Source organism: Equus asinus, chromosome 10 (genome assembly GCF_041296235.1).
Source record: "Equus asinus isolate D_3611 breed Donkey chromosome 10, EquAss-T2T_v2, whole genome shotgun sequence".
Lineage (NCBI taxonomy): Eukaryota > Metazoa > Chordata > Mammalia > Perissodactyla > Equidae > Equus > Equus asinus.
Window position 1 is genome coordinate 108,549,800 of NC_091799.1, and position 20,525 is coordinate 108,570,324.

Consider the following 20,525-nt stretch of genomic DNA (forward strand, 5'->3'; position numbering starts at 1 on the left):
AGACCTCGAGCAACACTAAAAAGAGAGAGAAGACAAAAATGGCCAACAGCAGGCATGGAAGAAGGGTATCACTACAGACCCCACACACTCACAGGCCAATAAAGGAATACCAGGAGCAGCTCTGTACACACAACTTCAACAACTTAGCTGAAATCAATCAACGTCACAGAACCCCACACAACCACAACTCCCCCAAGATGAAACATGACAGGAATAGTTCCATAGCTACTACAGAAGCTGAGTTTTTAGTTTAAAAGCTTCACATACAGAAGTCTCCAGGACCACACGGTTTCACCGGAAAATTCCATCAAACAATAATTAGCACCAGTTCTACACAACCTCTTGTAGACAAAGAGGAGGAGGCCACACTTCCCAACCCATCTTACGAGCCCAGCACCAGCCTGACGCCAACCAGGCAAAACGGGACAGAGACAACCGCAGCAACCAAGCCCTCCGAGCAAGATCCGGAAGTCCTCCGCGGACGGCGGACCCAGGCCAGGAATCCAGGGAAGGCTCGCCCCGCCAAGGCGAGCGCCGGCCTCCAGGACGAGGCCGCCCCAGGGCCCGGGGCTGTGGGCGCGGACCTGCCCGCGGCCCGCACACCAGACACACGACGGCACAGACGTCAGCTCAGCCGCAAAACAGCGGCCAAGCGGCCCACCTTCGCCATCCTCCCAATTAGGGCCGAGCGCGGCAGCAACCGCTCAGCAGCCCGGGCCGCGGGGGCTGCGGAGGGCGGGCGGGCGGTCTCCCCGCCCCTCCCCTGCTCTGCGGCCCACTCCCTCCCCTTCCAGGCCCCATACCCTCCCCTCCCCCTCTCACCCCCACCCCTCCCCACCCCTCCTCACCCCACAACGGCCCGGCCCCTCCCCACAGCCTCCCCCTCCCCACCCCTCCCCACCCCACAACGGCCCGGCCCCTCCCCACAGCCTCCCAACGGCCCGCCCCCTCCCCTTCCTCGGCCCCTCCCCACAGCCTCCCCCTCCCCACCCCCCCAATGGCCCGCCCCCTCCCCTTCCTCGGCCCCCTCCTAACACCCGCCCCCTCCCCACCCCCCCAACGGCCCCTCCCTACACCCTCCCCTACCCCCTCCCCACCCCTTACCCCCCCCGCCCCCCCGCAACGGCCCGCGCCCTCCGACCCCCTCGGCACCCCACACATCCTGGCCTGCGACAGTTCGGCCCCGACTCTGGGTGCCGGCGCCCCTGCCGAAGCCGCGGGGGACGCCTGGGCCCTCAGCCCGCGCCGCCCGCCCCCGCCGCCGCTGCCGCGCACCCAGATCGCGGTGAGGCGCCAGGCCGCTCTTCTCCCGGATCTTCTCCTCACACAGCACCAGCCGCGGGCCCGCCGGCGCCATGCTTTCAAACGGCACGCACCTGCCCGGCGCCTGCGCGCTGGGGCCCCGAGGGCGGCGGGGCGGAGCCAAGGATCCCCGTCGGGGTGGCCGTGGTGGCCCAGAGGAGGGGAGCTGGACGGGAGGGGCCCCGGGCGGCAGGCTGGGCGTGAGGCCCAGTCGCTCCAAAGTACCGGGCGGCGACCCTGGCCGCAGCCCCCGTCTGCTGTGCGCATGCTCTCCTCGGGGCGGTACTGCCTCCTGGGCACGGTGCTCTCCTGGGCAAAGCCTGCGTGCCTGGGAGACCCGGCCCCAGCTGGACCTCCGCCCCAGCTGGAGACCCCTCCCGCCCCCAGCCTTGCTGATCATGTTGCGGACACCAAGTGCCCATGGTTCTCCCCAGGACCCCTGCTTGTGGGATCGCAGCGATCTCCCACCGCAGTCGCTCGGTGAGGCTGGTCCTCCTCTGTCCTTATCCTCAAATCCCCCGGGCCGATCTTGTGGCTCACCACTGACCGGGAGGTTCACGGCCTGTCAGTCCCTCTAGGCCCGTTATGGAGCGTCGTGAGGAGCATTTAAGATCTGCGGGGTTTGGAGAAGTCCTCGTTCCGAATCCAAATCTGCCCCACCCAGCAGGAGCCCTGGGGTGCTCCCTCCCTTCCCCGACTCCTGCTGTTTGGGACTCCCTGCTACCCCTCAGCCCAGATTTGAGCAGCTTGGTGGGAACTTCCCCCATGGTATGTCATAGCCTGGGTGGTGGTAGCATGAGGGGTGTGTGGACTGGATGTAGACAGGGGATATAGGGCAGGGGCCATAAGATGGGGGGTTTGTGGACGGGGTGTAAGGGAGGTGTAGACGGGGTATAGGGGAGGTGTAGACAGGGGGTGTAGGGGAGGGGTATGGGGGTGTACACAGGGTGGTGGGGTGCAGGATGGAGCATGCAGGGTACCCAAATCTCTCCTGAGCAGAGCAGAGCTTCAAACCTGAGGCGTCAGGCCTCCCTGGGCCCTGGGCCAAGTCGTTTACTGAGGCAGGTGCACACTCAGTAATACTTTGAGTCAGGGTTGCTGTGTAACTGACCAAGCTTCCAGTCCAGTTCTGCCCAGCGTTCCCCTTCTTGAGACGGTGGGGGCTTCGGGTGCATCCCAGGCAGGCAGGTGGGCGCCACATCTGGTGTCTCCACCGGTTAGAACATGTACAGCCAGGAGACTTGGAGGCAGACAACAAATACCCTGGCTTCTCAGAAGCGAACAACTGCAAACAAAGGCTTCTGTCGGCCCCACCCAAGAAAAGGAGCTCGTCAGGGCACAGCCCATGCTCCAAACACCCACTGCTTCCCCCTGCCTGCCAGTCACTTGAGGTCAGGTGGCCCAGTCTCGAGGCCGCAGCATGGAAGGTGGGTCTCTGCACGTGTCCTGTGGGACAGCTCCACGCAGAGTCAGCACTTCTGTGTAATGGAAGTGCCAACAAAAGCTTTGGAATCGTGGTTTCTGCTTACTCAAGAATTGCACATTCGTGGTGGAAGAGACGCAAGACAGAAGAACCAAGATTAAATGCTCCACCGTGCAGAGTTTGCCAATGTTAGCATTTTCACATGAGTCCTGCAAGTACGTTTTCCAAGCCTGGAGATATTTTACAATAATGAGAGTATGCTGGGCATTCTCATATGTATACATACTTTTTTTACCTTTGTCGACGAAAATAATCCATAACCAATCTATAAATGAAAATTTGGGTGAGTTTATTCTGAGCTGAAATCTGAGGACCATGACCTGGGGCCTTTCTTCCCAAAGGAAGAAAGGGCACCAAAGAAGTGAGGTATACAGAGTGGTTATATACCCCCAAACAGGACGTTTCACATATGATTGAAATGTCCCTCCCACAATAGTCACAAGATTGCCCTGTCAGCACAGCGCTTGATGGACATAGCAGGTAGTGGGTCTGCTATCTCAGAGGGCGTAGCAGGAGGCAAGTCTATGGTCGAGCTGGGCGGTCACAGGTGAGCGCAGCAATGAGTTTCTGGCCTAAGGAAAGATGCTTAATCCTTAAGGAGATGCCAGCGTTGGGAGGGTGAGGGAAGTTGCACCTTTATCTCAAGGGCCTTTGTTCTTGCCATAGGGAATATCTAAAGCAGATATACCATGCATACTCAACAGCCACATCAAGCCCTTTTGGAAAGACAAGGTGAGGCCAAATTAGGTTTATACCAAATGGCTTCCTCATATTCTCCAATATATCCTATTGCTTGCCATTTTTATTTGTCACCTTTTATTAACATTTTCTTATGTTACTGAATATTCAGCATCATTTATTGAACCTCATTTTTCATAGTCACATTAGGTCATGAACTAAACCCAGATTTATTTAGCCCATCTTCTGTTGCTGCACCTTCCATCTGTTCCCACTTTTTTATGGTGATGAGTCTAGTTGGGTGTTGTTCTGAAGTTCCTTTGGAGAGAGCAAGGAGTGTCTGAGCCTGGAGCTGGGGCCAGGAAGCCCAGAGCAGGAAGGATTGACATGAAGTGGAGGCAGGGAGTGGGGGCCCTGGGCTGGGCCCCAAGAGGGGCAGTGCCAGTCCCTTGACTCACAGGGGCCCCACCGGGGAGACAGCAGCAACTTCGTGGGCGTCCTCTCTGGAGTCCGGTCACATCTGACTGTGTTGGGTTGGGCTTCACTGAGTCGGTTATCGGACAGGTATGTGACAGGGATCGATGAGACCCACTGAGATCCATAGCTGTCCAGCCTCAGCACCCCACCTGTCGGCTAACCCCAGGAGTGCCTGTGGCCAGCTCCTTGCACAGTTCCAACCACCCAGGAAGATTAAGACCTGCAGAGGCACTATGGGGCCATCAGGGGGAGGAGGGGGCTTTACTGGAGAAGCTTTGGGGGAGTCTGGGTGACTGTGCACTGGACACAGGGGTGGGAGGCCACCTGTGCACCGAGCCCCCCACTGTGGCAGCCCTCCACAGAGTTCTAGAACATTCCAGGAAGGCTTCCAGGTCCCTCAGCCTCGATCCCCAAACCTGTGGGAGGCAAACCACAGGGTCAGTCCATCCCTAAAGACAAGGCCAGGGAACACAGAGCCACCTGAGGGCTGGCCCATGTCCTGGGCGCTGGTGGCCTGGGATATCTCTGGACTTTTCCTAAACTGTGACTGTCCTTGGCCAGGAAGGGGTGGGGGTGGGAGGAGACCTGCAATGTGCTCAGAAGGAAAACGGGCAGTTGCCCAAATGCACACTCACTCTCACATCTACACACAAACACACATACTCACAACACTCTCACTCACGCTTGCTCACTCTCACCCTGGCACAAACCCCCAGTGCCAGCGCACAGCCACAGCTCTAGCTCACACTGCCTTTCCCGACCAGCGGCAGGAGCCCACCCCGGTCACGTGGGAGGCACTGCTGGGCAGCCAGGTGCTGGGTGGCTCAGCCCCTATGCTGGACGAAGTGGATGTTGTGCAAACTGGTCGAGGATGCTGCTAGCTTTGCTGTGGTTACGTCTCCTTCTTGTGTTTGTTCACTCAAAAACGTCCAAGGGCAAAGCCCTTTCCCCAGCCGTACTTCTAACAGAACATCACCATCAATACAGTGGTCCCCCCTTATCTGCAGTTTTGCTTTCCGCAGTTTCAGTTACCCAAGGCAACCTCTGTCCGAAAATTAAATGGAAAATTCCAGAAAGAAACAATTCATAAGTTTTAAATTGTGTGCCATTCTGAGCAGCGTGATGAAATCTCAAGCCGTCCCACTCTGTCCCACCCGGTACGTGAAGCATCCCTTTGTTCAGTGCATCCACGCTTTATACACTCCCCACTGTGAGTCACTTCGTAGCTGTCTAGGTTATCAGATCGACTATCGCCATATCGCAGTGCTTGTGTTCACGTCACCCTTACTTTCCTTAATAATGGTCCCAAAGCACAAGAGTAATGATGCTGGCAATTTGGATGTGCCAAAGAGAAGCCATGAAGTGCCTCCTTTAAGTGAAAAGATGAAGGTTCTCAAGTTAAGGAAAGGAAAAAAATAATATGCTGAGGTTGCTAAGATCTACAGTAACTTTTATTATAGTATATTGTTATAATTGTTCTATTTCATTATTAGTTATTGTTGTTAATTTCTTACCGTGCCTAATTTATAAATTTAATTTTATTATAGGTATGCATGTATAGGAAAAAACATAGCGTATACAGGGTTCAGTACTATCCATGGTTTCTGGCACACACGGGGGTCGTGGAACAGATTCCCCTCGGCTACCGGGAGATGACTGTATTTGTGAATTGTCAGTATGTCATTTTGCCAACTAACCTCTTTCCAAAGTGTGAAATTGATGGAGTGCAAGTCTCCTTCTGCAGCTGCTTTAGGTGAACACTATGGAGGGTGGGTCTGGGGTCTCTTGTTAACATCGTAACATCGTAACCAGTCTTAACAGGGAGCACGGGGTCGGGCTTTCTCTGCCTTGTCCAGAATAACCCGGCATCTTGTGCAGCTCAGTTAGCAACGAGGACGAGGAGGTGGGAGTTCTTAAGGCAAGCTGGCGGGTCAGGCTGTGGGGTGGCTGGCCTGTGGCCGGGAGGAAGCCTGCGCTGGGTGGACTCTGAGTGCCTTTGCTTCTGCCGGAAGCATGTGCATCATGTCTTGGATAAGCACTCCCTGTGCGTGACGCTGCTCCTCATTCTGGGAAGGTGAGATTCCAGAACGAGTGGGGCGAGGCCTCCACTTGCGGGACCCGCAGCTCCAGCAGCTTTCCTGCAAGATGGGGCCCTGGTGCCCGTAGGCTGGAGTTCCCTGGTGACGGAAGTCACAGCGCTCAGCCTGGAGACGCACCCTCGTGGGCAATCAGTACAGTGGGTTTACAGTGGGTGTCTCCAAACCCGGGGCCATGGCAGGATCACAGCATTGGTGTGAAAAAGAGAAGTAGGAAGGAAGGGGAAGGAGGCCCATCTGTGGAGTACTCGGGGGGAGTTGTTTCTCCTGCGAGTGTTTGCAGACATTTTTATCTGGTTGAGGGATCAGGTAAGATGCAAGCAAGCCCAGCTGGGACGGGCTTGATGTGAGGACACAAGCAGAGTCCCCGAGGCAGGGTGGGCTCAGCCTCGCTGATCTGCAGCCAGACCTCTGTGTTGTTTCGGCCGCTCAGTCTGGCGGTCTGTTACAGCAGCCCCAGGAAACTGACACAGATTCCAAATTCAACACCACGTCCAAGCACAGAAAGACCTGAGCAGTTGTCTTGACACAGAAGCTGATGTTCGTGGGTGTTCAATGTCTTACCAGAACTCTGAAGACAGTCAGTTGTTTTATTTGCCGGGACCGCTGCTCACAGGGCTCTTGTCCAGGGTGCTGGGCCGTATGGGGACAGTGAGCCTAAGCCTGAGTCGCTGACTAGACAGTTCCACAGGGTCCTGCACCCCCCGACATCTCAGGGTCCCGTCCCTCCCCAGGCCCAGCAGCATTCTGCCTCCCACCCACACCCCCAGGGGAGCATCCAGGACACTGGGCAGCAGGACCCCCTGCAGGACGGGGCGCAGTCTTCCTAAAGAAAGACCTCGTCCACATTGCTGAGAAGCAGGCCCTGCCAGGTGTGGGTTCTGCCTTGCTGAGCCACGGCAGGCAGGCACGTTGCAGCCGTCGTCTCTGTCAACAGCCACGAGGACCCCACAGGAGAGGGGCATCCCTCTCTCACGCCCATTTTACAGGGGAGAGAACTGAAGGAGCCGCACAACTTGCCAGGACCCACACCCAGTCCTGCCTCCAGACCTCAGCTCTTCACCACCAATGGAGACTGCCTCCCAAAGAGACACAAGCCTGAAGTGCACAGAGAGACCCCAGGACCCCTGAAGTGGAGGGGGAGGGTCCTGTTGTCACCTGCCTGCAGCAGCTGGCCCACAGTGGGCTTCCTCGTGGTGTATTCTGCCCCTGGATGCATTCCTCCATGGGGCGTCCACCTTCCCAGCACCCAAGGAAAAGACCGGATTGTCCCTTGTGGGTTCTATGCTATTTTCTGAACTTATTTAACCTCCAATAAGCATTTTAGGAACTAATCCCTGTAAATGATTTTTTTCAAAGGTGGCTTTTCAGTCTCAAGGAGCAGGAAGCAATATCCTTTTAAAAAGCAATTAGCCACACATTTTTGTTCATTAAATAAATATTTTTACTGTGGACCCAATTGATTTTTCAGATTCGAGGAACAATGAGACTGACTCACTGTTTGCAGCTCTGCATCCCCTCTCCTCCTGGCCTTTGATGTCCCTGCAACATGGCCACACCTGGCACGCGGGCAGGGCCCGGCCCCATCCCACAGGTGCACACTGAATTCTCGCCAACGTCATGGATGTCTAGAACTTAATCTGCTGACATACCCCTCTCCTAGGAACCCCCAGGAGGGACGCACAGCAGGACATGCCCTGCAGAGAAAAATCCCAAAAGGATGAAAATGAGCAGGCAAGAGCACCAGGAAGGCCCACATGGAGTGCCTCACACAACCGCCCGCCTTGCTGGCTCGCTCCCAGCAGCCTCGCAGCAGGCAGGCAAGTGAGGCAAGGACTCGGCCCTTGTTCACTCGTAGAAGGAGCCTTCGTGCAGTCGTCTGACAAATGTTTGTTGAGTGCCTGCTTATTCCAGGTCCTGTTCTAGGTGCTGGGCGTGGAGGGGACTTTGGTTTCCAGTGAGGGGAAGAACATAGGCATCAGTAAATGCTACAGTGCGCCAGCAGCAAAAAATGCTACGGAAACCAGAGTGGAGCAGGCAGGACGTGAGCACCGGACAGGCCAGACCTAATCAGGGAGGCGGCGGCAAGCAAAGACCTGATGGAGCTGAGGGTCAGCTGTCCACACTGGGCTCCTCCTTCTGGGCCGGGGAGAGAGCTGGGTGAGGTCCTGACGCAGGAGCTGCAGGGTTAGGTGGGTGGTGACCATGGCGGCCGTGCCATGCAGGAAGGGGTGGCACCTGCAGTCTCCTCAGCAAGGACACCGCCTACCCCTCTCGAGGCCGAGATGCCAAATCAGCAGTGGTTTGGACCCTCTCTGCTGTTCACTTCTCGCCTGGAATTATTTTTCTGCTGATCTCCATTCAGTCCACTTCCCCACTTAATGTTTGTGCGTTTGGTCTTTCTCCAGTTTTCTATGGACCAACAGGACGCCAAATCAAATGGCAAGTTTTAAACAAAAACGTGTTTCATTTAGTTTTTTAAAATAAATGTCATATCCATTATTTAAATAGTCAAATAGTTGGTTTAACACCCTTGAATAGAAACAGCTGTAGGTATCACAAGAATAACTAAAGATGTGGAGTAAAAGTCCAAAGAAGCAGAATAGACAAACAACCGAAATATGTAAACAGGTGTCTTTCAATTTTTAGTACTTCTCAATTTTGTCGTTTACACATTTATAAGTCGATTTATTATTTTGGGTGAATGTTAATTGGATTAACTTAAGTGGTTCATTTTCTAATTCTTGAAGTGAACTTAGAACTGGTTTATGGGATAATTTTAATCCACACTGAAGGCTGTGTGTCACTAACTTCTGCAAGCACATCAGAAGGCTATCCTTGAAAACAGATGAAAGCCATAACTTGATATTGCAAAAGGAGCTAAAAAGAAACAAAATAATAGAAGCTATGAAAGAACAACATAAGTTAGAATTAGGACAACTCAGAAGTGAAGCAATGGAAAAAATGGACATTTGAAAAAAAACAGATGACTGAATTCAGGAAAGAATTTAAAATATTTTAAACATTTAGAGAAAAGAAAACTAGGAGGAAAACAACTGAAAAACCACAATGGTTATTGCCTTAAGAGAAATAAAAGAAGTGAAGGATATTTCTCAAACTGAGAAATGTAGGAAGAGGAGGAAAGTGTTCACAAGGGAGCAGCACAGACACACGTCCCCAAAGGAGGCCTGGAAGCCTGTCAGTATAAAGAATATTCGAGAACTTTCCTGGGAGAAGGAAAATCACTTGAAAACGTATGTTGAGAGAGTTCATCAAGTACGGGGAAAAACTCCCCAGAGTGACCGGCACTGAAGCGTTTATCATCGCAACTAGTGAGCTTCACAGAAAAAGAAATCATTTGGTCACCAAGACAAAAAGACCAAGTCACTTATGAGGTAAAGGAAGTGAGTGTCACCTTTTAGCCCAAAGATAATGGATGACATATTTAAGATAATCAAGGAAAGATAATGTAGGCCGGGGACTTATATCCCACCAGACCGACCTCAAAGTTTTCGTAGGAGGCTGCAGACAGAAACTGTGAACTCCCAGAGCTCAGGGGCCGTCGTTCTCAGGGGCCCATCCGTGGAGCCACTACGGCTGTCCTCAGTGAACAGCTCCCTAAGGGCCAGAGAGGAAATACTTTAAGCTCTGGGGGCCAAGAGGCAAATGGAGGACTGATGTAGGGCCTTATATAACCACCTAAAACATGAAAACCGGCCTGGCCGGTGATGTAGTGGTTAAGTGCACACTCCACTCCGGTGGCCTGGGGTTCGCAGGTTCAGATCCCTGGCACAGACGTGGCAGCATCCCACATAAAATAGAGGAGGATGGGCACAGATGTTAGCTCAGGGGCAATCTTCCCCAAGCAAAAAGAGGAAGATTGGCAACAGATGTTAGCTCATGGCCAAACTTCCTCACAAAAAAATTTTAAGGGGCGCTGCCCTGTGGCCGAGTGGTTAAGTTTGCGTGCTCTGCTGCGGCGGCCGAGGGTTCGGATCCTGGGCGTGGACATGGCACCACTCATTAGGCCATGTTGAGGCGGCGTCCCACATGCCACAACTAGAAGGATCCACACTAGAATATACAACTATGTACTGGGGGGGTTTGGGGAGAAAAAAGCAGAAAAAAAATTTTTTAAGAAATAATAAAATACAGAAAGCCATTCTTACTTGGGGACCCCCAAAAACAGGCAGTAGGCTCAATTTTGCCCGTGAGTCGGTTTGCTGACCTCTGTCCTCAGACAACCAAAATGACTAGGGAGCGTCAACATCAGGCTCCTGAGCTCGGAATTAACATCTAGAATTTGGAATCTGGTTTTGGATTCAAGATTCTAAACACAGAACTTGGAATCTGGAATCTGAACCCAGAACCTAAACGAATAACTTAGGAACAGGATCCAGAATAAGGACTGGAAGTGTAGACTGAGCAGTTAGTTGCCAATATTGAGAATATGTCTTAAACTCTTTCAATTAATCTCATGCACATCATAAAATTTACTTTTTCCTTATAATGGCCACCATGATCAGTACACAAAACAGTTCCATCACCCAGGAACGTCCTCCAGGCCTCCCTTTCGTGGTCATGCCCCTCCTCCACCCCAAACTCCTGGAAAACGCTCATCTGTTTCTCTAGCACTAAAATTTTGTCTTTTGCAGAATGTCGTATAAATTTAACCTTTGAGACTGGTGCCTTTCATTCAGCGGATATCTTTGGATTCATCCAAGTTGTTATGTGTATCAAGTTTATTCCTTCTCATTACTGAGGAGTTCCCATTGTGTGGATGTACACGCTTTGTCTATCCATCCACCTGCTGAGAGCAAGTTGTTTCCAGCTTGGGTGGAACAGTCGTGTGCAGACTTTCTGAGAAATAAGTTTTCCTTTCTCTAGGGTAAATGTCTAGGGATGCGATTGCTGGATCATATGGTAAGTGAATGTTTGACCTGAAAAGAGACTGCCACGCTGTTTTCCAGAGTGGCTGTACCCCTGGCATTCCCAGCAGCAGTGGAAGAGAGCTCGGAGGCCTGCGTCCTCCCGGGCACGGGATATTGTCAAGTGTTTTCCTTTTTCCTTTTGTACTGTTTAACAGATGTAGAGCAATATCCCACTGTGGTTTTAATTTGCATTTCTCTCATGATTAACAGTATTGAACATCTTTTTAGGTGCTTATCTGCCATCCAAAATTCTTTGATGAAGTGTCTGTTCAAATCTTCCGCCTTTATTTATCAGGTTGTTTGTTTGAGAGTTCTTCATCTGTTCTGATACAAGTTCTTTATCAGAAATGTGGCTCACAAATATTTTCTTTTAGACTGTACCTTGTCTTTTCATTGTCTTAACAGTATGTTTTGCAAATAAAAAGTTTTGATTTTCATCATGTCCAATTTACCCATTTTTTTTTATGGTTTGTGCTCTTGGTGTTACATCTAGGAACTCATTTTCTAACCCCAAGTCAAAACCATTTTCTCCTGCGTTTTTTTTTTTTTTTCCTGCTTTTACTCTCCAAATCCCCCCAATACATAGCTATATATTTCAGTTGTGGATCCTTCTGGTTGTGGCATGTGGGACGCCGCCTCAACATGGCCTGACGAGCTGTGACATGTCCGCGCCCAGGATCCTAACCAGGGAAACCCTGGGCCGCCGCAGCAGAGCATGCAAACTTAACCACTCAGCCATGGGGCCAGCCCCTCTTCTACAAGTTTTATAGTTTTACATTTTGCATTTAGATTTATGATCTATTTTGAGTTAATTTTTATAGATCAATGTAGTATGTATACCAATGTTCTTTTTTTTGTATATGGATGTCCAATTGTTTCAACACCATTTGTTGAAAAGAAATCCTTTCTCCGTTGAATTGCCTTTGCATCCATTATAAAAATCAATTGACCATATTTGTGTGGGTCTATTTCTGGACCTTCTGTTTTTTCCTACCGATATATGTCCTGTCTTCCTGCCAACGTCACACCGTCTTTATCACTCCACCTTCACAGTAAGTCTCACAGTCAGATGACGTGAGTCCTCCATACTCACTATTCTTTTTCAAAACTGATTTGGCTAATCCGTCCTTTGCCTTTCCAATAAGTTCTAGAACTCGCTTCTTCTCTTTATCTAGAAAAAAACCTTGCTAGGATTTTTATTGAAATTGCATTAAACCTATAGACCAATTTGGGGAGAACTGATGGTTTTACTATGTTGAATCTTCCAATCCAGGAATGCATTATGTCTCTCCATTTGTCTTTTTTGATTTCTTTCATCAGCAGATTGTAATTTTCAACATGTCAATCCTGTTCACGTTCTGTTAAGTGCATATGTGTTTCATTTTCTTTGGAGCAATGGTGAATGGCACTCAGTTGTAAATTTGGTCTCCACATGTCCATTGTTAGTGTATGAAAATATGGCTGATCTTTGTGTGTTGACCTTGTATTCTGTGAGCTTGCCAACTTGTTTATTAGCTCTTGGTGTTTTGTTTTATTTATGAATTTCTTGGGATTTTCTACACAAACAATTATGACATCTGCCAATAGAGGTGGTTTTATTCCTTCCTTTCCAGTCTGTGTGTCTTTATCTTATTTTATTGCACTAGTCAGGGCTTCCAGCACGATGCCGGGGGTGTGGGGGGAGGGCAGGCATCCTTTCCTTAATCCAGATCTTAGGGAGAAGGTAATCAATTTTTCACCATTAAGTATCATGTTAGCTGTAGATTTTTTAATAGATGACCCTTATCAGGTTGCTGAACTCCCTTCTATTCCCAGGTTACTGGCAATTTTTGTCACTAAAGAATCTTGAATATTTCCCTCTTTTCCTGCATCATTTGAAATGATCATGTGGTTTTTTTCTTTCGTCTGTTAATATGATAGGTTGTCTGATTGAATTTCAAGTGTTTAACCAGCTCTCCATCCCCCTTGTCACAATGCATATTGCTTTTACCTGTTGTTTAGGTTGACTTGCTAATATGTAGAATATTTTTGCACCCGAGTTATGGGGGGTGTTTCTGTATAGTTTTATTTCTTGTGCTGTCATTTGCCTGGATTTGCTCTCAGGGAATGCTAGTCTCTTCTCTTTTCTGAAAAGGACCATAGAATTGGTGGTATTGCTTCTTAAACTATTTGTAAAATTCGCTAATGAAATAGTCTGTATCTGGAATTTTTATTTGCAGGTTTTTCACTGTGACCTCAATTACTTTAGTAAAAAAAAATGTTTAGGTTAACTATTTCTTCTTGAGTGAGTTTTGGCAGTTTGTGGCTTTCAAATAATTGGTCCATTTCAACTAAGTTGTCAAGTGTATGTGTATAGAGAAGCTCATAATGTTCCCTCACTGTCCTTTTAATGTCTGTGGGGTCAATAATGGTATCTCTTATTTCATTACTGATATTGGTCATTTATATCTTCTCTCTCTCTTTAATCAGTCTGGTTAAAGGTTCATCAATTTTATTGATCTTTTCAAAGAACCAGCCTTTAGTTTCATTGATTTTTTCCTTTATTGTCTTTCTGTTTTTAATTTCATTAATTTCTCTTATCTTTATATTTCTTTCCTTCTGCTTGCTTTCAGTTTAATGTGCTCTTCATTTTCTAATTTCTTAAAGTGGAAGCTTAGATTGTTGATTTCTAGTTTTCTTCTGTTTTAAATATAACCATTTCTTTACTCTTCCTAGTTAAATGCTTCTAATCTAAGCAGTTAATTCCATAAATTTCCCTCTAAACACTGTTTAGCTTTGCTTTGTTGTATCTTTATTTTCATTCAGTTAAAATAATTTTCAATTTTCATGAGACATCTTTCTTGACACGTGGATTCTCTAGAAGTGTGCTATTTAATTTCCACATACTTGGGGAATTTTCCAGATATTTTTCTTCTATTGATTTCCAGTTTAATTTCATTGTGGGGTTTTTTTTCATTTTAAGTTTGTTAAGTGTGTTTTATGACCCAAGATACAGTCTATCTTGGTGAATGTTGCATTAGTGCTTAAAAAGAAGGGGTATTTCGATGTCATTTAGTGCAGTATTCTGTGCACGTCCAGTTTAGTTCATGGTGCCGGTCAGTTCTGTAACCTCACTAATTCTCTGTCATCTTTTCTATCAATTACTGAGAGAGAGGGTGTTAAGGACTGAATTGTGTCTTCTCAAAATTCGCATGCTGAAGCCATAGTGCCCAATGTGACTGTATTTGTCGATGGGGCCTCTAAGGAGGTGATTAAGGTTAAATGACACCACAAGGATGGGGCCTTGATCCGATAGGACTGTTTTTACAAGAAGAAGAGGACACCAGAGATCAGTACACCTCTGGCTCTCTCCCTGTCTCTACTCACACACGGAGGAAAGGCCATGTGAGGACACAGCAAGGAGACGGCCATCTACACACCAAGAAGAGAGATCTCATGGAGACCAGCCCTGCTGGCGCCTTGACCTGGGACGTCCAGCCTTGAAGGTGAGAGACGATGCATGTCCGCCGTGGCAGCTGCCCCGTGTGCGGTGTTCTGTCAGAGCAGCCGGGCTCAGTTCTGGCAGTGTTTGCTTCTTGGACTTTGAAGCCCTCTTGCCAGGTGCATACTCATTTAGGATTGCGAGGTCTTCTTAATGAATTAATTATTTGATCATCATGTAATATTCCGCTTTATTTCTAGTAATTTTCTGGCTCTAAAGACTGCTTTGTCACTTCACTTTTTTAATTGGTGTCTCCTGGGTGTATGTTGTTCTGTCCTTTTATTTTTAATCTTCCTGCATGCTTTATTTACAGCAGGTTTTGTGGACAGCACATACATAGGTCTTGCTGCTTTTGTCCACTCTGACAATTCCTGTCTTTTTATTGGTATGTTTAGACCATTTGCCTGTATTTTAATTATTTATCCGCTAGAATTCAAATCTTTCTTTTTACTGTATGTTCTCTGTTTGTCTCCTCTGCTTCTTCCCTTTTACCCCCTTTCCTGCCTTCCTTTGTGTTACTGAAATGTTCTTTAATATTTCATTTTGATTTACCTATTGGGTTTTTTTTTACCATATCTCCTTGCATAGTTTCTTTAGTGGTTCCTCTAGGGATTGCAATACACACATTAACTTCTCACTCCACTTTTCAGTCTACTTAGAATTACTGTTTTACCACCCTGAGATAGACCACCCAGCTAGAGCACTCCTGAATTCCTCACCCACAGACACCATGAGTAACAAATGCTTGTCGTTTCAAGCTGCTCAGTCTGAGGGTAATCTGTTATGCAGCAGTAGCTAACTCCTCTCCTCTCCGTGGGATGGCTCAGGTGGAGCCAGGCGGTGGCTGAGTTATGTGGATGCTTGCCCTGTCCTCCGTCTCTTGCATACGAGTGATGACGGGAGTTGTCTTTCTTCAGAACCAAAATAATGAGTTTCTAGTTGCATATTTATGACTTAGCAAAGCAATGACATGGCTGCAAAACAAGGATATAGATCAGAGTGTCCTCAGGAGGAGTTGTGAAAGCGCTGGCTCAAAATGTGGTTAGAAAAGAGCATCCTGCTCAGCCTGATGTTTCTGAAGACGCCTTCCTGGAGGCTCAGGACCAGGTGATGTGGAGTCACTCTCTCTCTTCCTGGAGGTGGAAACCTTCTGAGCTGGTGAACCACAAGGTGAACCCCTAACCTGTTGACTGCTGTGGGGGCGAGGTGGGTGCCAAGAACAATGCTTGTGCTCTCCATTCTGACCTGGATGGGCTGTGGTCCACTGCTGCTCCTACAGCTGCTGACGACAGAGTGAGCCACAGGCTGGCTCAGCCCAGCGCCTCCTCTGGCGAGCTGCCCGGTGACATTTTGTGGACTGGAGGATGGGTGTCAGTCTCACTCTTTTTTATCTCAGGGTTATAGACTGAAAGCATCATCATTATATTTAAATCTAATATCCACAAACGTTTCATGGCATTTCTAAAGTAAATAGTCACAGAGGAGTGGTAGTGTTCTCCACTCTTTGTCTACAAAGCTGAGAGGGATGACAGGGGGGAATCCTTCAAAACAGAAGAGACGAGACGGGGAGGCCCTGCTGCAGTGCAGTGTGGGGAGCTGGACACCAGGGCTCCTTCTGGAAAAAGTGCAGCAGTCACCCAAGAACCCCTGAGCAAAGAACCTTGCTCGGCTTTGCTCAGTCTATGCCCAGCCGATGCAGAACTTCTCGCCCCAAATGCCCCAGACCATGAATTACAGAGAAAAAAATTGAGAATAATTTCTAGAAGAAAGGTGGCCATAAAAATGACTCTGTGCCCATTTTTTTCCTGACATCTAGTTAATCAGGTTAGAGAAAGAAGCTTGAATAGCTTCTCTTGGTGGGAAAAAATAAAGACAGAGATAGATGGAAAGACTCCCATGGAAAGAAGTGTGTCTGGGCTTCAGGCTGACGAGGGATCGTCCTAACTCTGTCTTTTTCTTTCATCTTTTCCTCTTGGAGACCAGAGGCATCGAGGCCCGCTGGAACCTCAGGTCATCCCGGGTCAGTTTCGGCTTCCATTACCGTCCAGGGTGAGTTTCAGGACTGAGGCTTGGGGGTCATTGTGGACCAGGCTGGACAGATCAGGCAGCATCAGCGGAGAGGACAGCGTCTGGTGTCTGCCATATGGCCCTCGGCAATTTCTGGGTGGCCCACTGCCGCTGGGCTGCCCGCCTCTTGGGGGCCTGTCCTCTGGGGCCTCTGTATTCTCTGGGCTTTGTAGGGAGTGACAAGGTGACACGTGGAGCTCTGAGAGTGCCTGGCACAGAAAAGCAACATGTGAGCTGTCGTGTGTGTTTCATTAAATTTTCTCCTGTTGACATCTTCTCTTCAAAAACAAGAATCAAGCATGCACACTATAATCAAGATCACTCAGAGAAGACTGGTGCGGCCCGTGCAGGGGGGCCAGCATGTCGTGAGAGCCCCACGTCGCATCTCCTCTCCAGCCACGTCCCTCTCAGGCCTGTGGGATAACATCCACTCCATGGGGGTGAACGCAAGCAGGGCGAGCCTTGGTGCCCTGGAAGTTACACCTTCCCTGTGCATCTGTTCACTGCGCAAGTGACCGCTCACGACACCCTCAGATGGTCACCAGATACATGGTGCCAACATGCCTGATGGTTGTCTTCAGATGCAAGCTAAGGAATAAAAAGGAAAAGTGTCAGAGCAGGTTGTCCCAGTGGGACCAGAACTGCGGGCAGGACGGGAGTGACCACACGTGCAGATGTGCGAGTGTGTGTGCGATTGTGCTTTGAAAGTATAAAACATCCAATATAAAGTGCCAAATGCCACGTGTTTCCTCCCAGTGCGAAGCCCTGGCTCCGTCCACAGTTGGTCACTCCTCGGAGCAACCCCTGCGTCACATGGAGTGAGTCCACTTTCCGAAATGGCAGAAGCTGTCAGCAGCGCACTGGGGAGCCCTGGACAGAGGCAGGAGGCCCCTCATCCATGCACACGCGAGCAAGTTTCAGGATGTCCACCACCTCGGCCATCCAGCGAGTGAAGGAAAGACGGTCCTAGACGCCTCTTTGTTTTCTCCACGCTGGAGTTGCTGCTTTTACACAAAGGTATTAATTTTAGAACGTTGACAGAAACCATGATTACCCTTAGGAGGCATGAGAAGGCCGTGGGGAAGACCTCATGCCTGTGTGTCAGCTGCCCACACCCGCAGCTTGACCTTGGGCAGATCACTGGAACATGTGACGCTCACACAGCGCTGAGCCCCGCTCTCTGCAGACCTGGGATTAGACAAGGTCGCTGCAGGGAGACAGTCTTCCTCGTCCTTCACAGGACTGGCCGTGAGCTGCCTGTTGTGGGTTCGAGAAACACAGGCAGACACAGGCCAGTGGTCTGACCCTCAGCTCCATGTCCCACTTCCACGTCCAGGTGATGTCCGAGCACCCTTTGTGTGATCCAATCTCTACAGGAACAGAGTCCCTGCCCCCCACGCAGGAGAGTGGCCTCTGAATGCTGACCCGTCCACTGGGCAGAGGACGGCCCAGGAGGGTGTCCACACAGGCTGGCCCCTCCACCCGCTGCCCTTTGCCCCCATGGCCCATTCGCTTCACTGAGCTCTCACCTCCCCAGCCCCCCAGAGCGCTGGGTGAGAGCTGAGGTCTGGGTCCTGTGTGGACGGCCACCCTGGCACTGCCCTGAGTACCCGCAGGCCTTGTCCGGCTCTCCTGTCATCCACCTGCCCCTCAGCCCAGGCCGTCCTCCCCAGGTCGAGGATCACCTCGGCCAGACGGCAGCCTGCAGATCTGGGGCAGGTAGGCTGTGACCTCTGGCCCCAGGGCTGGGCACGAGGCTTTTCAGCTGTCACTTGACAACATGTGTCTCCACGAGGTGGCCGGGCGATCCCACTGGGCTCACCACACAGACTAAGTAAACTGAGGCCTTTGACCAAAAGACACTGCCGCGCTCAGCCATCCCAGTCAGCAGAGAAAGACAGAGCTGAAAAAATGAATCTGAGGTAAGTTTAAGGCAAAGGGAAGAAAAGGTGATAAAACCGGGGAGACAAGAGTGCGGGTGACGAGCTGGCCGGGGGGCTGCGCCGGCTGAGCACCCGCCTCCCTGGGGCACGGGATGTTGGGGTGTTGGAACGAGCCGGCGGAGGGACAGAAGCTGAAACACTCTCCTCTCCGGGGGTTTCCCCTCCTCTACTCTCCGGGGAACCAATGGGAATGCCAACAATGGCGTCCCCATCAGGTCGAATCCAACAGTTGATGAGGGTCCTTTCTGGAATGCGCCCCCTCCGACACAGCGACACAGGGTAGAGGAGGGGTGACAAAACTGACACTTCAGCGCCTCCCCCCGCCACCCCTGTGCTGATGGAAGGGGCAGCCCTTCGGCCAGGGTCTCGCCCTTGTAGGTTCGAAAGTGCAGTGTGCCCAGACACTCCAATGCTTTTTAAAATAAGAAGCTTTAATTATGGAAGATTTTCAACACACATGAAGACGGAGAGAAGAGTTCACAGACACTTGTCGCCTTAACTCAACCCTGTAACGGTTCCTCGCATCTGCTTCATCTGTTTCTTTGGTGGAAGGGTGTGGCTCAGCTGAGCCACATCTTACCCTCCATGCTTCAGCAGCATTTCTGAAGAACTGGGCCAGTTTCCCGTGTAACCCGACATCAAATCCACTCAGTCCCCTCTGGGCATCCCGCATCCAGTCCACATCACATTTCCCTGTTGTCCAAGAACCATTTCGTGTACCAGTTCCTCCACCATCCAGCAGAGGCGCATGTCACATTGGCCATTGGTGAGGACGGTGGTTCAGTCGGCTTTACCGAGAGAAGCACAGAGAGAAAACACAAGGAAGCCACAATCTCCTGGTCCAGAAGCCTTGTCGTACTTCCAGAAAGTGACGGAGGTGACCTGTGTGTAAGAAGAGGAGATTCAAACCACAGGGCAGGGCAGTGACGTGGACCCCTCCAGTGCCCCGGCCACCCGACCCCCTCGCAAGGCCAGCCCCGCAGAGCAGGTCCTGTCGCCCTCCCTCTGGGACACACAAGTGTGAGATGCACACAGCTCTGCACACTTGATTTTCTCTTCCTTTCACACCAGGTTACACTTCCTGTCTGTGGCTTTCCTCACAAACGGAAAATGGCCCAGAGTTCAATCCTGGAATGGCTTCAACAGCAAAGTGTCGAAGTTTAGTCAGCAACTTGAAAACTTGCTTGAACAACAACATGTCATTCCCAGAGGAAACACAACAGCGTTAATTTACACAGTGACTTTGAGTTGTAAATCTGCTAAAAAGTTGCAATTATAAATGGTGCACGTATTTGGCTTTCCTCAAATCCCATCCGTTTATCCATCCACCCAGCTTCTTCTGTAGTTTCAAAATGCCTGGAAGTTTTCTACCGCCCACCCCTGTGCAGGTGGCTCGAGGCCCAAGGCAGCTTCCACAGCTGGGAGAGGCACCACTTCATTTATTCTCTTCCTGCTTTTTAATTCTGTAGCAAACAAGAGCATAATACCCGAGTGAAGGTTCAGGACTTGAAAATATTAAGTATCAGCAGAAATTGAAGAATTAAGAACAAAGAAGGGAACGCCTTATTCTTGGTGTTGTGTGAAGGCACTAATAGGGCAGAGCAAATGTAAAGTCCTTAAAATGCACGTAACGAGACTGGTTGAAATTCAAAACGAGGCAGAGCTCATCAGAGGAGGAAACTCTGCCTCAGTCTGAGGATCACAATGAAAAGATGCGATGTTCGCCCAGGAGCTCAGTGAACGCTTGTGTTTGCTCCGATGCCCACCCACAAAATCCCTGGCCAGCCCTCTCAGCCACTCTTCAGGTCCAAAGTGAAGGGTCCAAGGGCAGGACTGACTCAGGGGTCCTGGGATCAGATGTACTCACTGCAGCCTGGGCACCGTGGTGTCCCCGACAGGGTGGGCCCTGCTGGAGCTCACAGGAGGCTGGGCCAAGCCCACATAGGCAGAAAGAGGGCTGAGCGTGCCCAGGAGCCCACCCAGCACTGAGCTGAGCATGACCCTGACCCCAGGGAACCCCACTTTGGGGGCTGGACTATCTCAGACACCGCCACAAATCACACCCCC

General features: G+C 50.2%; 1 protein-coding gene across 1 annotated transcript in view; it reads right to left on the bottom strand.

Annotated features, from left to right (window-relative positions):
- Positions 1-1,521, bottom strand: part of CEP72 (centrosomal protein 72) — a 41,511-nt gene extending 39,990 nt beyond the window's left edge. Inside the window, exon 1 of the mRNA XM_044779535.2 lies at positions 1,276-1,521. Within this exon, the coding sequence (XP_044635470.2) occupies positions 1,276-1,357 (82 nt within the window). The 5' untranslated portion in view covers positions 1,358-1,521. The remainder of the gene's footprint in view (positions 1-1,275) is intronic.
- Positions 1,522-20,525: the final 19,004 nt, after the last annotated feature.